Raw genomic sequence first — 22,422 nt, 5'->3', positions numbered from 1 at the left:
GCAACATATTTAACATATATAGGACTGCTTGCCATCTTGGGGGGGGGGGGGTGGAGGGTTAGGGAGGGGAAAAAAACGAAACATAAGCGAGTGCAAGGGATAATGTTGTAAAAAATTACCCTGGCATGGGTTCTGTCAATACAAAGTTATTATTAAATAAAATAAAATTTAAAAAAAATTGGTACATTTTTTATTCTCCAGATGTCAATCATATCTAATTTTTCTAAATTTCTCTTCATCTAATGTTTTTTCTTGTTTAATTTATAGTTAGATTCATTAATGTCTGAGATGGGTACTTTGAGGTGCTCAATAGTATTGTTTATAGACGGTATTGATTATATACTTTTACATATGTCTGTGTCTGTCTACACAGATAGTAGTTTTACTATTTTCTCCCGTAACTCACTTAATTCTTCAATTCTGTGCCTTCTGGTGCATGTTTCAGTATTATTGATATTAATTCACTGATTTTTTTTTGCTAGTTTCTGATTATCTTTATGTCTGTTTTTATTTTTGTCTCAGATGATTGCTACCTCTATCTTTTTTAAAACTAAGCATAATAAATCCTATTCCAGGTTTTAATTTTAACTCTATGTGTATCTTTCTGTTTTTAAGTGTTTCTTATAAACAACATAGTGGATTCTGGTTTCTAATCCATTCTGCTATTTTCTGTTTTATGAGTGAGTTCATTCTATTCACATTCAGTTATGATTACTGATTGTGTATTTCCCTCCATCCTATTCTTTTATATTTTTTCTTTTTAAAAATCCTGCTGCTTCCTTAAAGAGTGTTTTGATTCTGACCACTATCCTTAATCTGTCCATTTTCTTATTCACTCCTGCCTCTTTTTCTTTTAAGTTCACTGTTAGGTAAGATAAATTTTGGTACCCAAGTATGCATACATGTATTCTCTCCTTGAACCAGTTCAGCCGAGAGTGGATTTCAGGCATTGCCTGCTCCATTTTCCCTTCTATTGTATTGAACTCTTCCACGGATTCCTCACTAGTTCCCCTTCTCTAGTTTCCCTTTTTCATGCTTCCATCTTCTTTTGAGACCATCTCAACATAACTCACATCCATGCCTTCTAATTAGACACCTTTTAATTGCCCTAGTGATGAGTTCTTCAGGATTACACGTTATCATTTTCCCATATAGGAGTGTAACCCTGTTTAGTCCCCTATGATTTTTTTTTTTTTACCTTTTCAGGCTTCTCTTTAGTCTTGTGTTTGAATGTCAAATTTTCTTTTTAGCTCTGGTCTTGACATTATCTTATCAGATTCAGCTCTCTGCTCAACCTTATAGTGGGGATTTCTTTTGTGTACAGATTGGATTAAGGTTCTTTTCAACTCTGAAATACTGCTCTTCTAAGAGTAAAATCACAAGGGGTAGATTGCTTAGGAAAGCAAAACCAGGAGGACCAAAGAGCTTTCAGGCTTGAAAACCAGCTATATACATTATCTTTGTCTTCACCATTACTTGGTGAGAAACTATCTGTATTAGCTCCTTTTCATGGTTATAGAAATAGGTTAAAGCCATATACAGCTAATGTGTCAGTCAAGATCTGAGTTCACTTTCAGCATCAACTTGACTTGAGTCCAAGGCTCCTCTTGCTACTCCACACTGTCTATTGCCACGTATTAATGGTAGAGTTCAATTCTGGTTCAGATTTTCTAAAAGGAAAAACGTCTTATATTTAGTGTAGTGCAAAAGTATAAAGGAGAATTCATTTTAAAAATACAGAAACCCAAGAACTGAGACTTCATAAATTACCAAGACTTGTCTTTATATAACATCAATACCGAATGGTGCTACCCTAGCCAGAAGGCAACTTCTATGAACAAATATTTATTTTGAAGATGGCAGTTCCCTAGCTTTCTGATGTAGTACTCTATCCAAATTTTGCTTCTAAATTTTCACTCAAGGTTTTTCCCCCCTTCACTAGTCCTTCTTAGAAAGAAATTGGACAAAAGCAAAGAGAACATAAAAATGTGGAATTGTAAAACATTTCTTTATTCATGGCTTGTTTCCATTCCTCTGTTATGTCAGGATTTACCTTATCAACAAACCTCCAAAGGTGGCTGAGCATTGGCCCCAGTTTGCATTGTCGCACAAGGCCCTAACCCCACAGATTTGGAGACTTGGCAATTACACAGAGCAAGGATGCTTTGTCACTTGCAAATGTCAGGGACACATGGTTAATGGTACCAGTGAAGGTCAAGTGTATATGGAGTAGTTTAAAAACCAAATAAAAAGCACAAACAACTATTTGGTTTGTTCTTCCACACTTGCACCCCAATGATGGGTTTCTGCTTGTAGCATGCTACAATGGGGTTAAGCAGGAAGAGTCAGAAGGGGAGGATATCTTACAGAAGGCGAGAAGATTTCTCTAGCAATGGAAGGCAGCCAGCAAAGCTCAATGTCTGTGGGGGAAGGCAAGGATCAGTGTCTCAGAAATAATCCTCTGGTCCTAGATGGGCCCAGCTGTGGTTACACATGGTGCTGGGGACTAGAAAAGCTGGGAGACTTGGACTCATACCCCAATTTCTTCTCTAAAATGAATTAAGATAATTGCAAGTCTGTTCTGGCTCTAGAATTCCATGATACCCACTCACTTCCAGGCCATCAAAGTCACTATTTGGCTGCTTCTTGTTAATATCACAGAGGATTCTCAACAATTCAACACCCAACCACCACCATGAACCAAATCCAAACGATTTGGCAAAGATAGTCTCAAGTGTCCAAGATCTTAGATGTGACTTAACATTTACATTGCTCTTTCTAGCAGAAATCAGACCTGACTTGGGGCTAGTTGAAATATAGGATGTTCCAAAATCTCTGTGCAGTTTCAAGCTACTAACATGTAACACTTTTAATATAATAAAAGTTTAATATATTAAAAGTGCTACATATTAGTAGCTTAAAGACTTTGGGACACCCGGTACTTCATATAAAACACTCCACCTGAGGTGGCAGTTGTAGCTTATGGGTTAACTTCCATTGTGCTCCCTTCATCTCCAGTACAGCCCCCTTCCATGACCCCAGACTGCACCACAGACCAGCCCTGGGTTCTCAATTCTCACCTTGTGTCCACATTCTCCTTTCAAGGATTCTTTCCTCTCTGGTACCACCAAATTCCAAAATCTTCCTTATTTCTAGGTCAACAAACTAGACAGACCCGAGCGAATTTTGCCAACCTATCTTTTCTTATGCCCACTACATTAATCTCTCAGCCTTTCCTTAAATATCCCCAAATTCAAAAAGATCTTAATTCCTGCAGTCCATTTGATAGCTGAGGATGGAAACAGTTTTTGGACATCATTCTTTAAGACTTAAAAAAAAATAATATTGGACCAACATATGAAAAAAGTAGGCTTTAAAATTCTGATCTTACTACTTGTTCTACGTTTATCCCTTTCTCCATTTTGGACAATACTGGTTTATTATAGAACCCGATTCCCTGGTTTCCTTTTCTTTACACTGCTTGTATTTGGTCCTATGTACAATTTTTTAAAAAAAGATCTAAAAATACAAGTAGGGTAATGTTTTAAATCTTCCTATAAAATAATTAATGTGTATGATGGAACTGGCTATAAGAACAGGACTGCCTTTCTATACCTAATTACTTGCTGAAATATTTCCTTTTTGGAAATATATTTTGAAGGGGTGGGAGTGAAAAGAGCAAACAGGCAGGAAGACTCAGGGGAAAATGATTATGAGATGTCTGGAACTATAAACTGGAAGCATCAGGATAAGATATGTAAATGCCACTTAGAGGGTTCTCAGGCACAGCTCTGAGCTAGGAAGGCTAGTCTAGAAAAATCAGTTTTCAATATATCTCCAGAGAAACTGATTGCTTAGTCCAGCTAGGCTCAACTTCTTAAAGCAAAGGAACTCCTGACTTCTCAAAAGCAAAATTCATTGAGCACGTAGGAAGCAAGACCACCAGTTTCTGGTATTTTAGTCCTCCTTGGTTCAATTAGCATAGCCAAAGGTGATGACAACCAGAAAGAGAGCTTCAGCCACTTGCCAGTCTTCCCAATGTTGCTGTTGTTTATATTTGTCAATCTTAGGTATGCTATAATTCTCTTCCCTGGGAAAAGCTAGACTACCCAGATTGATTCCTTTTAAAAGTAAAAAATATGTATCTGGAAACAGTCTTATGCTAATGTGATGCCTTTCATCAGGTCATTTAAAAGAAACACCCTCTGGTAAAATTTCAATGTGATTAATGCTTCCTTCTTGCTACCTGAGTCTAAAGTCGGATTTCTCCCATCTACTCCTAGTATGAACTGGATCAGTTTTAATGATGTTTGTGCTTATAACCAGATTCATAGGTCCCTCTGAATGGTAGAAATTATGACTACTACAGCAACAGTCAGTGCTGAGAAGACAAACTCACAGCATAATAATTCTTTAAAAAAGTGATGCTACTTTGGAAAACTATTAATCATTTACATCAATTAAGCTGAGGGGACACATGTCAAATAAAGAAAATTCCATTTCTACAATTATTTTTGCTAATGCCAGGATTAAAAACAAGATTTTTGACATCCTTTAGCACTTTAAAAAAGTGCACATATGATACAAAAAAGTTGGAATGAAAGAATATTAAACAAAAGTTCTACCATGACATATGTGACTCCTTCAATAAGAGCTCTTGTAACAAGATTTTGGTTATTTCTTTTCTCTTCTTGTACAATTCAAGAATACTCTCCCTCTTCGAGGTCCATGAAGAGGCATAGTTTAAAACAAGAGAGCTCCCATGCTGCCAACTTCACTCTGTTCCTTGACAAAAATTTCAAAGTATTGGTAAATGATGGTGACGGCAAGCAGGATTCCCGTTCCAGATCCAATAGCTCCGAGGAAATCTGCTAGGACTGAGAGGGCCCCGATGCACAGACCACCAAATGCAGCAGCTGTGGGAATGTACCTAGGAGAAGAATTAGCAGCAATTGGAATGGGAAAAACCAAACCCTGAGTTTCTTGGTATTTATTTCCATCTGCATGCTGCGTTCCTTAATCTCATCAAAAAACCCATCACCCAGCTCTTCTGCATCAGTTTTATGTGGTTAAACTCAGCAGAATTCATCTTAATTCTTTATACCACTGAACAAGCTCAGATTGTGCAAGAACAATAAGGTTTAAGAATAAAATAGGCCAAAAGCCTATTATACTAAATTAATTATACTAAAATAATTGCCCCCAGTTTCATGATATGAAATCTATATCCACCCCTACTCCCCCAAATGAGCTATACCCTTCAAATGCAGAATACAACTAGAATCAATTAAATTTCATTGATCAATGGCCTATCAAAAATCACTGATATCATCACTAGATAATCCCTCCACACATAAAGACTGAAACCTCTCTCTGACTCAGTAAAAATTTTTAAATTACTTTGGTTGGAAAAAAATTCATACTAGTAGCCAAAAAACTTGGTGATGATCCTGAGTTTAATTAGGTGAGTTCTTGGGTGACAGATATACAATCCTGTTATTAGGCCTACATACAAAAGCTCTTCCAGCTTGTTAGGATTAGCCAAAGCTTGTCATCCCAGAGAAAAGCATTCAAGAACATAAGATCACTCTCCCACAAGATGAAATAAAAATGTGAAATCTTATTGGGGAATGGGTGATCAAAGCTCAACTACAAAGATCTTTTTCACACACACACATGCTCTGAATGGGAATACTGATATCACATTAGCAGAGTCAATGTCTGTGAAAGGTAAAAAACTGGTTACTCACCTATTTAGTTCATGGACCATGGAAGTTTCTCTGTGACCTCTCATTACCATCTGCTGTTCCTTTAGCTGTTTTGCAACCTACATGCCACCCGTTAGAGGAGAAAACAGATTACCTTCATCCATAAATATAAAATCAACATATAAGTTTTAATTTAATAATAAATCTGTTATTCAGAATACTGACAATAAAACAAAAACCCCAACACAGATTCAAAGACTTAAACTGCTGCAGAGAAGTCAGATGACAAGCAACCCTTTCCTGAATCTTACTTCTCTTCTCAGATCTCTACAAATTCAGTGTTTTGCTTTGGGCAAAGAGCTAAACTGTAACTCAAGTTATATATCTTTATATTTATTTTAATCTCACTGTACTATTTGTATAATATAATATTTGTGGGATCTGGAGAACATCTCAGATACTTAGATGGCAAAGTAGTTAATAAGACCTCTCCCCATTGTGTGCCAATTCCATTTCTACTTACATCTTTGGCTGAGGAGCCTGAAACTTCAATCCAAGTTTTGGAAAAGAAGGCACACGAACCCAACATGAATACTATGTATACAACTGCATGCACAGGATCTTCTAACACAGAGCCAAAGGATTCTGGGGGTGATAGGTAATAGCAAAGGCCACCAACTGGGTAAGCACGAGCTGGACCCCCAGAAGAAGTATCCTAGAGACAGTAAAAACAAAGCAAGTTAATGCCATTCTGTTAAATCTCAGTTCTCAAATTTGTAGTCAAAAATAGTATTCAGATTAAATGAACTCTGAAACTGAATGGAAACATTTCCAATTTCATTTGTCATGGGGGAAAAAAAATGCCTCCCAGAATTTTCTCCTCCTCCCCTGCTCAAAAGCACTGTTTTTTATTTTTAATAGCAATATACTTAAGAATTATATGGGCAAAAATACTTGACCCCATGTAATCACACATTAACTTAGACCAGAATTGTGTGTACACACATACACACACAACCAAAAAACAAATATGTTAAAAGAGACATATACTTACAGACCAGGTGCCCAACAGGCTAACCAATAAGTTGCCACTGAAGCGAGCGGACAACATCTGGGAAATGACGTACAGATTAGATACGAGAGCAGACTGAAGGATGATGGGAATGTTGGAAGTGTAGAAAAGCTTGATGGGATAGGTGTTGTACTGACCACGGTAACGTGCTGATTTGATAGGCAGGTCAACTCTGAAGCCCTAAGGAGTCAAAGCCAAACATTTATTTTATTATACATAACCATATGGCACATGCTGAGCCTTCTGGCCAAGAGTTCCTTGGGTTGCTGAAGGAAGAAAAAGGAAATCAGAAGCAGAGATAGTACTGGGGGCCAACAGAGTAATTTCACACACAATAGCTTCTTCAAAAATATTTTTTGGTAATTAAAATCTTGCTTTAAGGCCTCCCAGCTGCTACAAGAGGACTTCCTTCATCACCCTAATTTCTTCCAATCTTTTCAAAGTGTCCACCAATGTTCCTTTGCATTTTATTCTTCTTGTAGTTTAATAGATACTGAATTTTTCAGCTGTACTGCCCCACCCCCCCAATGAAGCCTTTTCATAATAGAGATTTTATCTTTTAAAGTTTTTAACCCTCTCTCCATGTCTCCAGTGCTCTGAAAAACAGGCTTCTTAATAAACCATCAATAATGTTGTTACCAATTTCTGCAAAAACCCCCAAAACAAACAGGTAATATACAAACAGATATATAAAGCAAAAGTTAGGGCCTTAATGGATGTTATGTCCTTCATCACTTGTTATACCGAGGAGCTGAAAATTATAACAAAATTTTTTTTTTTTTTTACAACGGCTGAACTAACCTCTCCCTCCCCTCCCCTCCAGTTTTATACCATCAAGGGAGCAGCACTTTATTTACCTCTCTATTTGGGCTATAAACATCAAGTTCAAATTTTTCTTAAGAACACATGTGATGTTTGTGTACAGGTTTCAGTGTCTCAGCCACTGAAATTATTGACATTTAGAACATTCCATTTTAAAAAGTCAATTACTGTGACAAGTGTGGAAAAACATTATAACAAAGGTTTGTACTATTTCTTCCACTGAATGCCCTGCTTTCTTGTGTCTTATTTTTTGCTATTTGTGTCAGAGATTTGACCCACCTTAAAATGGAATTGTTCTATAACTGAACAAAGGAAACCTGTTTTATCCTGATCTGGAGTTAAAATGGCCTCACACATATCTGGTCCCAACCTCTCATTTTAGAACAAAGACAACTGAGTAGAGGCTAAGTGACTTGCTTGAGGTCACAAAACTAACTGGTGACAGTGAGTGACCAGGTTTCTCACTCCAGGACACTATATTCTTTCTATTCTATTTTTAGCAAAAGCAGTTGGCAGACTTGGGAGTTTTTAAACCTCTGATTCAAATGAATCAAAGAGATTCTTTTGGATCCAACTCTGAGCTTAGCTACATAACTCCTGACAACTATTATTTTTTGTAAATGGATGTCACAACTGGTGATCAAACCAACACATCTGCTGTGGAAGGCATAATCTCCTTCCTGGATCAATGGCTCCACTCAGAATCCTTATGATTTTCAGTTACAATGTCCAGACCAGAGCCGATTCTCCCCTTCTCCCCCCAATCCTTGCTCCTTACCCCCATTCCCAGGCTCACTTTTTCCTATGCTCTCATCTGGCTCTACCACATCCTTTCATTGTAACTCTTAACACTCTTGCTGGTTCAGTGTTTTTCAATCATGTCTGTGACCCCATTTGGGGTTTTCTTAGCAGAGATAGGGGAACGGTTTGTTATTTCCTTCTTCAACTTATTTTATAGATAAGAAACTGAGGTAACCAGTGTTAAGTGACTTGGTTGAGTTCACACAGTCAGTAAGTGACTTAAAGGCCGAATCTGAACTCAGGTCCTTTTGATTCTAGGGCTGGTACTCTGTCTACTGTTAAATTGCTTTTTTCACTTAGACTCCAATGGAGATTACTTTGTACTTATTTGGCACTAAATAAAGGCCTGAAAACTGCTTCATATCACTCAATATTTAGCTGAGAAGCAGCAATGGCACTGATGATAAGAAGCCCACCTTGAAAGCAATGGGTTTTAAGACCCATTTGAAAAGGACTGGCCTGGCTCTGTGACTCTGGGCAAGTCACAATTTCTAAGTGCTCCCAGCAAACTTATTAAGACTATAAAGTGAAGAGTAAGTGCAGATTTATAGAGGGAGATTTCTCATCAGGAATCCCCTAAACCAAAGAAACCATGTAACCCACCTCTCTTCCTGCCCCCCAAGCCCAGACCTTAAAGATCAACAGGATAAGTCCAATACTGAAATTATTTTAGACCTTTAGATTTCATGAATGCCTGTGAGAACTTGTAATCCAATCTAAGTACCCAAACAATTGGAATCTCAAGAAAAGATATGGACTAACCTGAAAATAGATAACAACTGCAAATACAAATATGGTGGCAATCAGATTCATGAGGTTGGGAAGGTTTTGGCGGTAGAAAGCTTCTCGAAGGGCCCGAACTTTATCTGTTCGTGTAGCCAGCAGATGGAACAATGCAATGATGGCACCTTCAAATTCCATACCTAAAACAAAAAGAACCAGAAAAAGAGTAATTAATATTCCCCTCCCCCCAAAATATTGACTATGGTATTCCTCTACTAATTTTCATTCTTTCTGCCAGTGTTTTAAGTTGCATGATTTGAAGTTGCTGTAGTCGGAGGAAAAAAAAATGATATTCTAAGATAACTCCCATATGGCCTGCAAGTTTTTTTGTTAATGATCAAGAGTCAAAAAAAAGAGTAGGCTCCTTTTCTCTAACCTTGAAGTTAATGGTTTAATTAAAATTTGACAAAATCATCTAGCTACTTGATGGTGCTTTTAACTGATTGTCCCCCTATATAAATGTTCTTGTACATTATCTGCATTTTTATAATTCCACAATAAAGCAATTATACCACTATGAATATTTGGCAATCAGCCCCAATGAACTGGTGCTGGCTTACTGGCAGAAACCTAAATTTCCTTGCACTTGCATCATTCCCAGAAATGTGAACTCAGTATATGGCATCCAAGTATGAAATGGAAAACATCTACTTAAGTAACCTGATTCTTAAAAGCAAGCCCTTTATCCCTCAGAAAAAGTCTTATGCAACTAGTACCTCCTTTCTTAATGATAGTTGCACCCTATAGCTGAGTAATAAATATGTTAATTTGATTTGGCTGGGAATAATAAAGTCCAGGAAATCAAACTACTCTCATATTAAAGCACTGAATTATATGAAGCCATCTCCTCTAAGTGTCTTTGTTTTCTCTGTTTCCCAGATTTCCTGCACTCCTCATTAGCATGCCTCAAAGATCAGGGCTGTTCTCTTTGCTTTTATAGGTATCTCTAACATTGAGCACAATTCTACAATGTGGTTAGCATTTAAATGTCTTTATCCATCTATGCTACCTATAGGATCCAACAAGCTTTACTGGTTGACTCTTCTACACAGCAATTATGTTTTCTTAACTCAAACTACCTAATGCAGGAACTGAAAAATGGGGCCTTCCCATTTGCCACCCTAAAGTACTGAAGAATTTTTAGAACTATTTTGTCATTCATTTTAATAATGAATTTCTCTAGGTCCATCTATCTTGTTCTTATAACTAACAAACATGTATTTTTCTGAGTCAATCAACAAGTAAATGATGCCCAATAGAGGCATACTCTATCCCTGGGGGAGAACAACACGAAGTGCAGGGATCTGTTCTATCAAGTCACAGGGGAAGGTACAGAATTAGCTTTATTCAAACTTCCACCACTATTTAGCATCTAATCTCACAGGCCCTTCTGACTAATATAGCACTTCCCCCTGTTCTTTCCCAACTGAATGTTTGCCCTCTCACTACCCAGTCCCCATATCAAGTCCTGACAATCTTACCTCCACAACAACTCTCCTTCGTGCCCTCTCTGCTCTGATGCTGCTGTCCCCAAACCTGGACTAATGTAATAAGAGGTTGGGGGCCCAAGTCCCAGGACTTTCTCTGTTCTAGCACATCATCCAAGCTGTGAGACTGGTCTCTACAGGTCTGACCACTTCACTTCCCAGGATTCCTTAGGCCTCTAGGATTAAGAGAAATTGCCGCTTGGTTTTTAAAGCCTTTCATACCCTTGTGCCTTCTTACATTTCCAGTCTTCTTATAACCTGCCCCTTCTACGTCCTCTAGAACCCAATGACAGCGGCAACTCTGCTGGTCCCAGCTCTCCAATGCCCTCCCTCCCACCTTCTGCAAGGACCCTTCCCTGCTATCTCTACTTAGCTGCCTCTGTCCTTGCTCTCTAACCCTTGCTCTACTCTTGACAATTCAGCCCCCACGCTTACTATGCCCCGAATTGACACCTTCAACATAAAACAGTTTCCTCCAGACCAAAACCAACTGTCCCATATCAATTCTTTTCTCCCTTACTTGTGGTTGGTAATGCTGGCCACTTGTAAGAGAAATAGGACCAAAGACTACTCAGAGGTGGCAGGGCCCGAGATGGCAGAGCTCACTTCCGCCTGACGCTCTGTGTCTGTCTAGGGGACTCTCTCCTCATGCAGAGTTCAGTTCTAACTCTTTACACACTCTCAACCCCATTCATCCCACTCCCCCATTATGGTGTCAGTGGTTACTTGCAGACAGATCGCTCCCACATCTCCCTCCCCTCCTTTTCAATCCAAACCTTCAGCTAAAACATCTTCTTGCTGATGCCTCTAAGTCCAAGTGTGACCACAAGACCCTTCAAACTCCTCCACCCTCTTCACCACAGACCTTCCCAACCTCCTCTGCTGTCAGCCTGTCTTATGCCTCTTCCAGTTCTTCCCACAACTCTTAAGAGCATAGCCCTGACTCCCTTTTCTTGCCCACTTTAGTCATCCACGCTGCCTGCCCCTCTCCTGCTTGGTCCCCCCCTCAACCTGTTCTTCTAGACTTTCCCCCGCCCTCTCCCAGAGTACTCCTGTCATTACACCTCCCTGCAGCAGTTCACTGCTATGAACACGTTCCCTGTAGCTCAGGTGAAGGATCCTTGCCCTCTAACACGTGCTCCCTTCCCTATTCTTCCACCAGTATCTACCCATCTGCTTCAGAGCTCTTGAACACCTATTTTTAAAATCTAGGGAGCACCTCTTTATCAGCTGTACCTGACCCTCATTCCTCCACTCAAAGCTTTCTTCAGGACATAATCTGCTTGGTTAAAAAAAAAAAAAAAAACTCGTTCCTTTGTTTTCTGTCTCACTAACTAGACTAGAAACTGTAAGGCAAGAATGACGGCCCCAGAATTCAGCAGACACAAAACACTTCAATGTTAGCTGTTTGCTTCCAACAGGATTCCACATCATTGATCAAATAACTATGGTTACATGACAATTAACATCTAAGTTGTTTAAAGGGTTTCCCCTCGGCACAGAGAAGTTGTATTTAAAAAGTCTTCTGTTTCCAGGTAGATTTTTTCAGCACTTGTTTGGGCACTCAAAGCACTTTCAACAGCGAAGGGGAGAGGCTGGATGCACATGAACATCTATTTACGAGACGAAGGGCCAGGAGACGGGTGCAGGTCGGGCTTACCTCGGCCAGTGTTGACGGTGGTCGGGCTGAACGCTTTCCACACAATGGTCTCACAGATGTTGGTCGCAATGAAGAGAGAGATACCAGAACCCAGACCGTAACCTTTCTGCAGGAGCTCATCCAACAGCAGGACAATTAATCCAGCCACAAAGAGCTACAATGGTTAATGGAAAACAAGGTCAGCAGCAGATACCCCATGCTGTTCATCACTGGCACTTTGAGGCCTGCACTGCCCTTAGGCTTCTGGGGCACCGCCACTAAGAGACAAGCTGAGGCCGTCCTGGTCTAATGGAGAATGGCTCTAAGCACTTCCTCCTCAGCTGGGTCTGAGGACAAAAATGGGGCCCTCAGAGGTCACCCTCAGCCAGAGGATCCCATTTCTGTACCAGCCAGATGGGTTACGCAAAAATGATTAGTGAAAGATTTGGAAAGGAAGAAAGAAAGGAGCTATTCTGGCAAATTAATTACCTGAATGGTGATCAGGAGGCAGATGCCAGCACCCATCTCAGAGGGGTCTCCATACATGCCAGTCATTACATACACAATTGATTGGCCAATAGTAATAATCATGCCGAATACTGTAAACCAAAGAAATATCAGATCACAATTCACAATGGCGGCCACAGAAGGTAGTAGCAGCTAACATTTTAAAATTAAGATCACCAAGTATCCCTATGATATCAGCTTTAAAGCATGCCATTAACGTGCTTTAAAAGTAGCAGAATGCCTTCCAAGAAAAGGAAACCTAGTTCCTAATTTTATTTTTGCTATTCAAAAGGCAAATTAATTTAAATAATTAGCAAAGAAAAAAATTAAAACACAGAAGTGCTTGGAAATTTCAGGCCCTATATAAGTTCTGATATCACACTGGCTAGAGCAAAGAACACTGAAATGGAAACTAGAAGAACTGAAGTGTAGATTTGGTTCTGCCATTTATTAGTTTTGTGACCCTGGGCAATCATTTAGCCTGTTTTCCTATCTGAAAATTGGAACACTATTACCTACCCTGTGGAGCTATGGACTAAAACAAGAACATTTGTGTATGTACTTTATAACTGTAAAGTGTTACATAAATGAATGCAAGGAGAAGAGAAGGGAATAAGCATTTATACAGTGCTTAATTTGCACTAGGCACTGAGCTAAGTGCTTTATAATTATCCTCTTATTGGATCTTATGCCCTGGGCAGTCAAAGGCAAAGTGACTTGCCTAAGGTCTCTCAGACAGTAGGTGTCTGAGTTCACAAGTAAATGAGTCTTCTTGAAGGGAAGCTATTTGGGAGTCCATTAACATTTGCCCAAAAGGCTGGCCTGAGGTTTTAGCCCAAGCTTAATCACAGGCCCAAAGGTGCATATGAAGAGCACACTAAGCACCAAGTAGAATCCAATTCACCCAAAGATTACTGAACAATGATCTTTCTCTCTTAAGGATCAACAGAATATATATGAAGGGGAAAAACTTACTCTTTAAAGAGACATCTCTGTTTCCTACAAGTTATTTTAACCTCGTAGAAGCTTCCCATTTTGAAGCCCATTTGACATCATCAAACTTTCATTGTCACAAGCAGCGCTGTGTCCCCTCCCACCCCTTCAGGAATGCTTTCACAGTACTAGATACATCACTAGGCCTACAGCTTCAATTCTGGCTTATTCTGTTCTGTGATTTCTTTTTTAACCCCAACACTCTAGTCAAGTATAATTCTAAGTTTGATTTTATTTGCAGAATTGTTTGCCTGGCACCAAATTCCTGAGGAAAATGACATAAAGAGGAATGGCAGTCTTTTCAACAATGATCAACAACAGCAGCTTAGTCATATAGTACTTTATAGGCTACAAAGCACTGATTGGGAAACTGAGGCTGAAATGTTGTAATTTTCTCATGGTCATCTACCCAGGAAGTTCCACAGTCAAAACTTACACCAATTATCTTCTAACTCCAAGTTCAGTGGTCAGTGTCTCCTATGATGTACTCAACAAATCATTCAATGTTTCAATGCGATGATCCAGGCTTAATGAATATTTTATGCTTCCAAACATAATTTTTAAAATTTATTATTTAAATTAAAAAAATCTGTGCTCACACACACATATACATATATGTAAAAGGGGCTACAGATTAAAATAATATTTCCACCCATTAAGTATAAGATCTTAAGGCACAAGAAAAGATACCAAATCGTAAATACTCATCTTTCTATTGTTTAAAATGATGTTATAAAATTGAAACAGCTTGTGCAATCCACCGGTAAAAGAATATATGCTGGCCAAACAATATTAGATATAATTTCTAACCGCCAATAACAATCCTGTGAGTAGCACAAGGTCAACTCTAATGCTTTTGATCACTGTTACTGATAACAGCTGGGAATGAAGCAGATTGTAAATAAGCTACTCATTAGGACACGTACAGTCTTTTCTGGCTCAAATGAACTTTTTTTTCACAGCTGAAAAGGCAAAGAAGGAAATAAGCATTTTATTAATAGTCTACTATGTATGAGGCATTGTGCTAAGAGCTTAATATTTCATTTGTTCCTCACGTCAACTCTAGGTTCTACTGTTATTCTGCTGGATTTGAACTCAGGTGTTCCTCGGGCTACTAGGTAGTGCCCTAAAGAGTGTGAGATGGGGAATCAGGCAGACTCATCTCTCAGAATTCAAATCTGGCCTCAGACTTAGCAGCTGTGTAATTTTGGACAAGCCACTTACCCCATGTGCCTCAGTTTACTCATCTATAAAATGAGCTGAAGAGGGAAATGGCCAACCCTTCTATCATGTTTGCCAAGAAGACTTCAAATGGGATCATGGAGAGTTAGACATGACTAAACAACAAAGCTTCCTGACTCCCTGCTCATTACTTTATAAACAAATAAACAAAAACCTTTCTGGAAGCATAATGCTTTTTAGTGCTCTGAATCTGAACAACAGATTTATTCCTTTATATTCCATTCAGCTGCTAGGGAGTGTTTTGATGGGACTCAAGCATCAGAAAGCTAAAAGACTTAAAAGGGAAACATTGCTCTGACTGCTCAAACTTTTATTTTTTATTGACTTTATCTTCTCAGAAACCTAAAGAACCTTAGAAACATTAAGAAATCTAAGAACATTATTCACAATGTCACCTACACTTCTGGGCGCCATTGAAAAGAGCACGGTCTTTTGGGGTGTCACCCACTTCAATTATCTTCGCTCCAGCCAGAAGCTGCATGATGAGACCAGAGGTAACGATGGGAGATATTCCTAGTTCCATCAGGGTGCCTGTAAGACAATGGGGGAGATAAAACATTTTCTAATGTCCAAGGAAAGATGTCAAATTTGGACAAAGTGAACTGGTAAAGCTTGATTCATTTCTGTTCACCAGTTATATAAATACAACATGTCTGGGCTGAAAATACAACATTTGAATCCAAGCAAAAATAATGCTGAAATACTAACTATAAAGTGAAATCCAATTCATTCTGGAAATCCTGCCAGGCAATGTCTCATTCTGTTAGAGAATCACATGGTCTCTAGGCAGACCCATGCATTTAAATTCACCACAACAGATTCATTCTGGTTTTGTTGAGATAAGAAAGGTTTACCTCTTCATCTGTTATTTAAAAGGATAACATTCAAATAGTTCCTAGAGACAGGGACGGGTGTCTATACAATTGTATACAGAACTGTGAATAAATCTTTACCTCTCATTATACTAAAGTGAGCTGTACCACCAACTGATACTGAACTATTTTTTACAAACTAGTTAATCAAATACATCAGCAGGAATACACAGCTACCCACCCAACTCCACCATATGTAACTGTAGAGATTATACACAAAAAATTGCCTTAGATTTTAGACTCATATGCATAACCTATAGATATGAAAAAGATGCAGCTGAGAAACAAATCACACATTCTCTGTTGTGGGCCACCTTATCAAAACCGGGGGTGACAGGTAGGAATTTCATCGTTTCTCTTGTGCAGGCACATTTTAAAAATCCATCCCGTTTCTCATACAAGGTCTTATCTTGTTATTACAAACTGCATACAAATGCAATCCCAAACAATTTAGTGCCTTAGTATTGACTTGGACATTTTATAAATATATTCAATGCTGCCCATTGTTCCTTTATTTACTCTATTCTCCAAAACCATATTTTCCATAAAGACTCTCTATACCACAGAAAAAAGTTCAAATTTACAGCTAAATTCATCACCCACTGCACAAAGCTCACAGAAATAGTCCGTTACCTCTGTTAGAGGCCAAGATCACTCGCATCCAATAGAAAGGATCAGCTGAATCCGATGACATGATACCAAACAGAGGAATCTGGAAAAAGGCAAAGAGAACAAAGGGCCAACACTTAGCTTCACCTCGACATCTCTTACCCCAATAACTTTTAAAATACACCTTTAACACAGAAAATATTAAAACTGAACTCACCTGGCAACATACTAAGAAGATAAAGAGTGTGATTGCAGTCCATAACACCTTTTCCTTAAACTGGATCTAGAGAAAAACAGTGAAAAGTTTTAAGAAGCAGAAATACTTTTCACAGCAATCAGTCCAATAAAAATAATGAAATCCTTTATTTTCTCCTTTTATAGGAGGATACGTACACCTTAAATATCCTAGGCCAATTGTAAATATTTTCAGGATTAAAAGTTTTTAATTAGATCCATAAACCTAATGTATTTGAATAAAAAATAATGAAATGGCCAAACTTTGGTTTTTAAACAAATATGGCAACACTTAATAAGGTTATCACCAATTACAGTAAAAAAAAAAAAAAAAGTGTTACTCTGAATTCTGCTAATTTTAAATCTGTGATAATTCAGTCTGGATTGGGCTCATGGTTAAACCACTGTACTATCTGTGGAGAAAAAGTGGTTTCAATGAGCTAGTTAAAAATGAAACACCTTTTTGCCAGGGGGAAGAGGTAAGGAGAATTTAATATTTTAACCTACTTGCAAAATCAATGTTTTGAGGATCTCAGATAAGTCATTATTGTACATACTGAATACAAATTAGTTTTATGTTTTCATTAGAACCACTGCTTAGAAACAGTTAACAATCCAGTAAGTGACTACATATACTCAAATAAAATAAAATTGTATTTTTCTAAAAATATTCTGATTCAGACTGACTTTCCTCGTATGTCTATGCTGATGACTTTTCTCTCTTTGTTTAAATAATCTTATATTATTAGGGTCAAGGAAAACTACTTAAAAGGCTTGAGTCATCTAGTCTTTGATTTACCATGGTATTAACTATAGTCACCTTGCTTCTACTCATTTGATAAGATATAATGATTTTCTTAGTCTGTACTGTGGTATGCCCCTTAATATAGCCATCTGATATGCAATCCATATTTACCCACACTTAGCTCTATTAAATAATCAAACTTTGACTTAATTTATAATGGAGAACAGACATATCTTAAATTTACTCGTATAGCAGTACATTCCTGTTGGTGAATCTGCCTCTCTCCCTTCCTTCTGTATGCAACAATCTCACTAGAATGTCTTAAATGTAAATTTGAAATAGGCAACATGATTTCAGACTGATATGGTATCAGGCTTTTATTAAAATAGTTCCATATGGGGAGATTCTAAGGATCTCAACTTGAAAGTGATAAATATCCTTAGAGCTAGAACTAAATTATACTAGGTCAATGTTTGACTGAGAGGCAAATTAAGGAAAATTCATGCCTTGTGTTATCCTTTTATTTTGTCCAATTCAAGCCTTTTAGAATCTTCACGATAAGGTGATCATAAAAAGAAATGAAATCCAATAGCCATTTTTACTACATATTAGAAACTCTGGAAAAAGGTTTCAAGAGAAAAGAGATTTAACTATTAGGTAAAATGATTCCTAAATAACCCATAGATTTTATTTATTTGTACAGTTTTCATCCCAATGAGAAATGGCTATGGTTAGAAATCAAAAGAAAATTAGGCTTAAGTTCTGTAGGTAAATTAAGTAAATTAAATAATTCATTTGTTAGTCAAACAATACAGAATGATAATTACGGCTCACACTTAGACAGCATTAAGATATGGTAAACAACTTTAGTTAAGAAAGCTAAGAGGCATGACTTGGCTACAGATATGTGTCAAAAGGGAGAATCAAAACTTATTCAAGGGTCTTGACTTTTTAGTCCAGAGCTTTTGTTTATTAAGTCAAAAAATCTGGGTTCAAATTCCATCTCTGATATTAACTATACTAATCAGTCACTTAATCTCTTTGGAATTCAAGTTCCTCTGGACTCCTTACACTTGGCTCATACAAGGCAAGATCAGTCAAGTACTTGACCAACTTTAAAGTTCTAACATAATCAATCAGTAAACATTTACTAAACAATTATTATGTGGCAAGCACTGTAGTAAGCATTGGGGATACAAAAGGAGGCAAAAACCAGTTCCTGTCCTCAAGAAACTTCAATGAATGAAACAGCATGCAAATATATATAAAACAAGCTATATATAGAATAGGTAATAATTAAGGGAAATTATTGGAATTAATAGGGGAAGGCTCCCTGTAGAAAGTGGGATTTTAGCTAGGATTTAAGAAAGTAAAGAGGAGGTGGGGGAAGACTAATCAAGAGCCGAGGAAGGGGAGCACTCTCTGGGCTAGCCAGAAAAAGTGCCCAGAGACAAGAGTCAGAGTGGTTTGCTCTTAGAACAGCCAGGAGGCCAAGATCACTGGATCAAAGAGTATGTGCTGGGAAGGAGTAAGGTGTAAGGAAAGGTAGGAGGCTAGTTTATGAAAGGCTTTGAATGCCAGAGAAAGCATTTTCTATCGGATCCTTCAAAGAACTCTTGGAGTTTACTGAGAAGGGGAATGACATGATCAGACTTGGACTGTAGGAAAATTACTTCAGGTCTGAATGGAGATGGACTAGAGTGGGGGAAACTGAGGCAGGCAGACCTACCAGACCCAACCAGACTGTTGCAGCAGTCCAGGGATGAAGGGATGAGGGCCTAGGAGGGAGTGGGGATGGTGATGTCAGAGGAGACAAGGGGACATATCTGAGAGAAAATGCCAAAGTAAAATTCACTGGCCTTGGCAAGGGCTCAGATATGGGAGGTGAGACACAGTGAGCAGAGCAAGATGCCGCCTACACTGTGAGCCTGAGGGGCTGGGAGGATGGTGTGGCCCTCTACATATGGAAAGCAGGAGGGGGAAGGGTTTAAGGGCAAAAATGAATGTTTTAAACATGATGAATTTATTAAAGACATCCAGTTCAAGATGTCTGGGGGGAAAAAGCCTATTATTATAATTTGTACTATGTAATGCTGCTTTAGAGTATCAAAAATTTGTGATTCTGTTAATTTTTCTGCACTTATGGGCCTTAGAAACCCACTGTCAACAATTTCTCTTTTTATAATCAAATTATCTCCCAAATGAGCACCAATACGGAAACTGGGTCAAATAGCTTATGGGTCTATTACAAACATGACAGAATACAAAAATGATAGGCTGTGTGAACTTTGTCAACTCATGAAAACATGTTTGCAAAATAAGAGTAAGTGTACTACACGTACACTGATCACAATCACAACTAAGTAAAGAGACAGCTACAAAGATGAGCACAGAATCTATCAAACCACATGATTTTGAACTTAACATTTATGAAACCTTTTTCTGTTATGTCATTTAAAATGAAGAAACTTAGGGCCTTGTGGCTTAGAATCAAAGCTTTGAGGCATAGAATAAATAACCTTATTCTATTATTATAAAGAACACCTTCTGATATAATCAGTACAATTTTACCTTTAATGCCTTAATTCTTTCCACTAAAAAAAAGTTTCTAGAAAACTAGAAAAAGGATAAGGTATCATCTTAGCAGCTCAGAGGCATTGAAATTGGACTTCTGAAATGTTAATAGCTCATCTCTGCTACAGTAATTGCTAGGGCTCTGTACTGTTCTCCAAGACCTCTTGCTTACAATTACCGTGATTCCATACTGTTCTCCAATATAAAGAGGAGTGGTCCTCTGTGGGTTCTTTCCTTGCTGTTTGTTCTCTAAGCCCCTGGGCTGACCACTACCATAAGTTCTTTGCTGTTCTCCACCACAAAGCCCCTCTGGAACCACTATCGTAACTTCTTTAATGTTCTCCTGTACAAAGCCTCCTGCCCCTCTCCCATGGCTCTTGCTTCGCTTTCCCCACTCTCCTCCTCCCTCTACTACACGAGGGATAGCAAGCAGCCCTGCAGGAGGCCGTGGCGAGTTTTGGCAGGTAAAGTCCGGGACCCCTGGAGCAGACTTCCAGGTCCCGGCTGGGGTCCTCGCTTTTCAGGGAAGGCCAAGCCCCCCGGAGCCCTTTCCAGCGCCTACCCGGGATGCCGGAGTCGGCTCCAAGTTCCCGGGAAGTTCGGCCCGGGACTGAGGGGGCGTCGCGCGCCGAGGCCCAGGGCCGGGACCCCTCCTCTCCTCCCGGGGCTGCCCGGGCCATCTTACCTTCCTCTCCGGCTTCTGGATCTCCGGGAGGATGACGCAGAAGGGCTTGATGACTTCCAGAAACTTAACTGCGAGAGGGAAGAGAGACAGCGAGTTAGAGCCGCGGCCCCCGGGGGGTCCAGGGGTGGGGGTGGGGCCGATGGGGACGTGGGCCTCGGGGCGCCCGGCCCGCCGCACTAGGCCTGTGGGAGGCTGGCTCGGGGTTCCCGACTCGGTACTCACTGCCCATGGTGGCGGCGCCGGGTGCTCAAGCTCCGGGGAGGCGACGGGTGCCGCGGCCGAGCCCGCGAGCGGTGCGGCTCAGCCGGGGGACAGAGAGGCAGAGAGAGCGAGGAAGAGAAAGACACGTCAGTAGTAACGCCGCTCCCTCCGAGCTGGGCGGGGCGGGAAGGGAAGTGAAGGCAGCCGGCGGGGCCGCGGGGGCGGGCGGGAGAACTGAGGCGGAGGTGGCGGCTGTCGGGTGCCTTTCCGCTTCCTGCCACGCACCGGGCTGGCCGGCCCTAGGCAGCCACACTACAACTCCCGGGATGCCGTGGGGCCTGCGCGAGCTCGTCCCGCCCTCCTCCGGAGCGGGGAGGCTGGGACAGCGCACTGCTGGCAACAGAGAGCATGCGCGGGCGCGCTGCAACATGGGACTTGTAGGCAGGAGTGATTCTCATCGCCCATGCCCTAGGGGGTGTGGCTGGCATGAGAGGCTGCAGGAGAGAAGGTTGGAGCTTGCTTTAAGAGTCAAGGACAGGGTCCATGACCTAGGCATAAAGAACGAGATTATAAATAAATTAGAGGAACATAGGATAGTTTATCTCTCAAACTCGTGGAGGAGAAATAAATTTGTGACCAAAGATGAACTAGAGACCATTACTGATCACAAAATAGAAAATTTCGATTACATCAAATTAAAAAGCCTTTGTACAAACAAAACTAATGCAAACAAGATTAGAAGGGAAGCAACAAACTGGGAAAACATCTTCACAGTTAAAGGTTCTGATAAAGGCCTCATTTCCAAAATATATAGAGAACTGACTCAAATTTATAAGAAATCAAGCCATTCTCCAATTGATAAATGGTCAAAGGATATGAACAGACAATTTTCAGAGGATGAGATTGAAACTATTACCCCTCATATGAAAGAGTGTTCCAAATCATTATTGATCAGAGAAATGCAAATTAAGACAACTCTGAGATACCACTACACACCTGTCAGATTGGCTAAGATGACAGGAAAAAATAATGATGCATGTTGGAGGGGATGCGGGAAAACTGGGACACTAATGCACTGTTGGTGGAGTTGTGAACGAATCCAGCCATTCTGGAGAGCAATCTGGAATTATATCCAAAAAGTTATCAAACTGTGCATACCCTTTGATCCAGCAGTGTTTCTATTGGGCTTATATCCCAAAGAGATACTAAAGAAGGGAAAGGGACCTGTATGTGCCAAAATGTTTGTAGCAGCCCTGTTTGTAGTGGCTAGAAACTGGAAAATGAATGGATGCCCATCAATTGGAGAATGGCTGGGTAAATTGTGGTATATGAATGTTATGGAATATTATTGTTCTGTAAGAAATGACCAGCAGGATGAATACAGAGAGGCTTGGGGAGACTTACACGAACTGATGCTAAGTGAAATGAGCAGAACCAGGAGATCATTA

At 39.6% G+C, this 22,422-nt stretch overlaps 1 protein-coding gene across 1 annotated transcript; it reads right to left on the bottom strand.

The window, feature by feature from the left end:
* Positions 1-1,989: 1,989 nt before the first annotated feature.
* SEC61A1 (SEC61 translocon subunit alpha 1) lies at positions 1,990-21,243 on the bottom strand. The gene is made up of 12 exons (XM_051983294.1): positions 20,996-21,243; positions 20,774-20,841; positions 16,753-16,818; positions 16,560-16,638; positions 15,454-15,585; positions 12,802-12,911; positions 12,334-12,487; positions 9,166-9,326; positions 6,763-6,960; positions 6,232-6,423; positions 5,751-5,827; positions 1,990-4,930 (listed from the first exon to the last, which is right to left on the bottom strand). The coding sequence occupies exons 1-12, from the start codon at positions 21,000-21,002 to the stop codon at positions 4,744-4,746; spliced, it is 1,431 nt and encodes a 476-aa protein (XP_051839254.1). The 5' UTR covers positions 21,003-21,243; the 3' UTR covers positions 1,990-4,743.
* Between the last annotated feature and the right edge of the window lie 1,179 nt (positions 21,244-22,422).

This window comes from Antechinus flavipes, chromosome 1 (assembly GCF_016432865.1).
Source record: "Antechinus flavipes isolate AdamAnt ecotype Samford, QLD, Australia chromosome 1, AdamAnt_v2, whole genome shotgun sequence".
Taxonomy (NCBI): domain Eukaryota; kingdom Metazoa; phylum Chordata; class Mammalia; order Dasyuromorphia; family Dasyuridae; genus Antechinus; species Antechinus flavipes.
Note: the sequence above shows the minus strand (reverse complement) of the source record. Positions and strands in the feature narration are given on the sequence as shown.

Bases quoted from the DNA above. Each gene is read 5' to 3' on its own strand.
- SEC61A1 (XM_051983294.1), bottom strand. The intron at 12,912-15,453 runs GTAGGTGACATT...TTTGGTTTACAG, and splicing joins TTTCAATGGCGCCCAGAAGT to TATTCGGCATGATTATTACT. The intron at 9,327-12,333 runs GTAAGCCCGACC...TTTTTGTTTTAG, and splicing joins CACCGTCAACACTGGCCGAG to GTATGGAATTTGAAGGTGCC.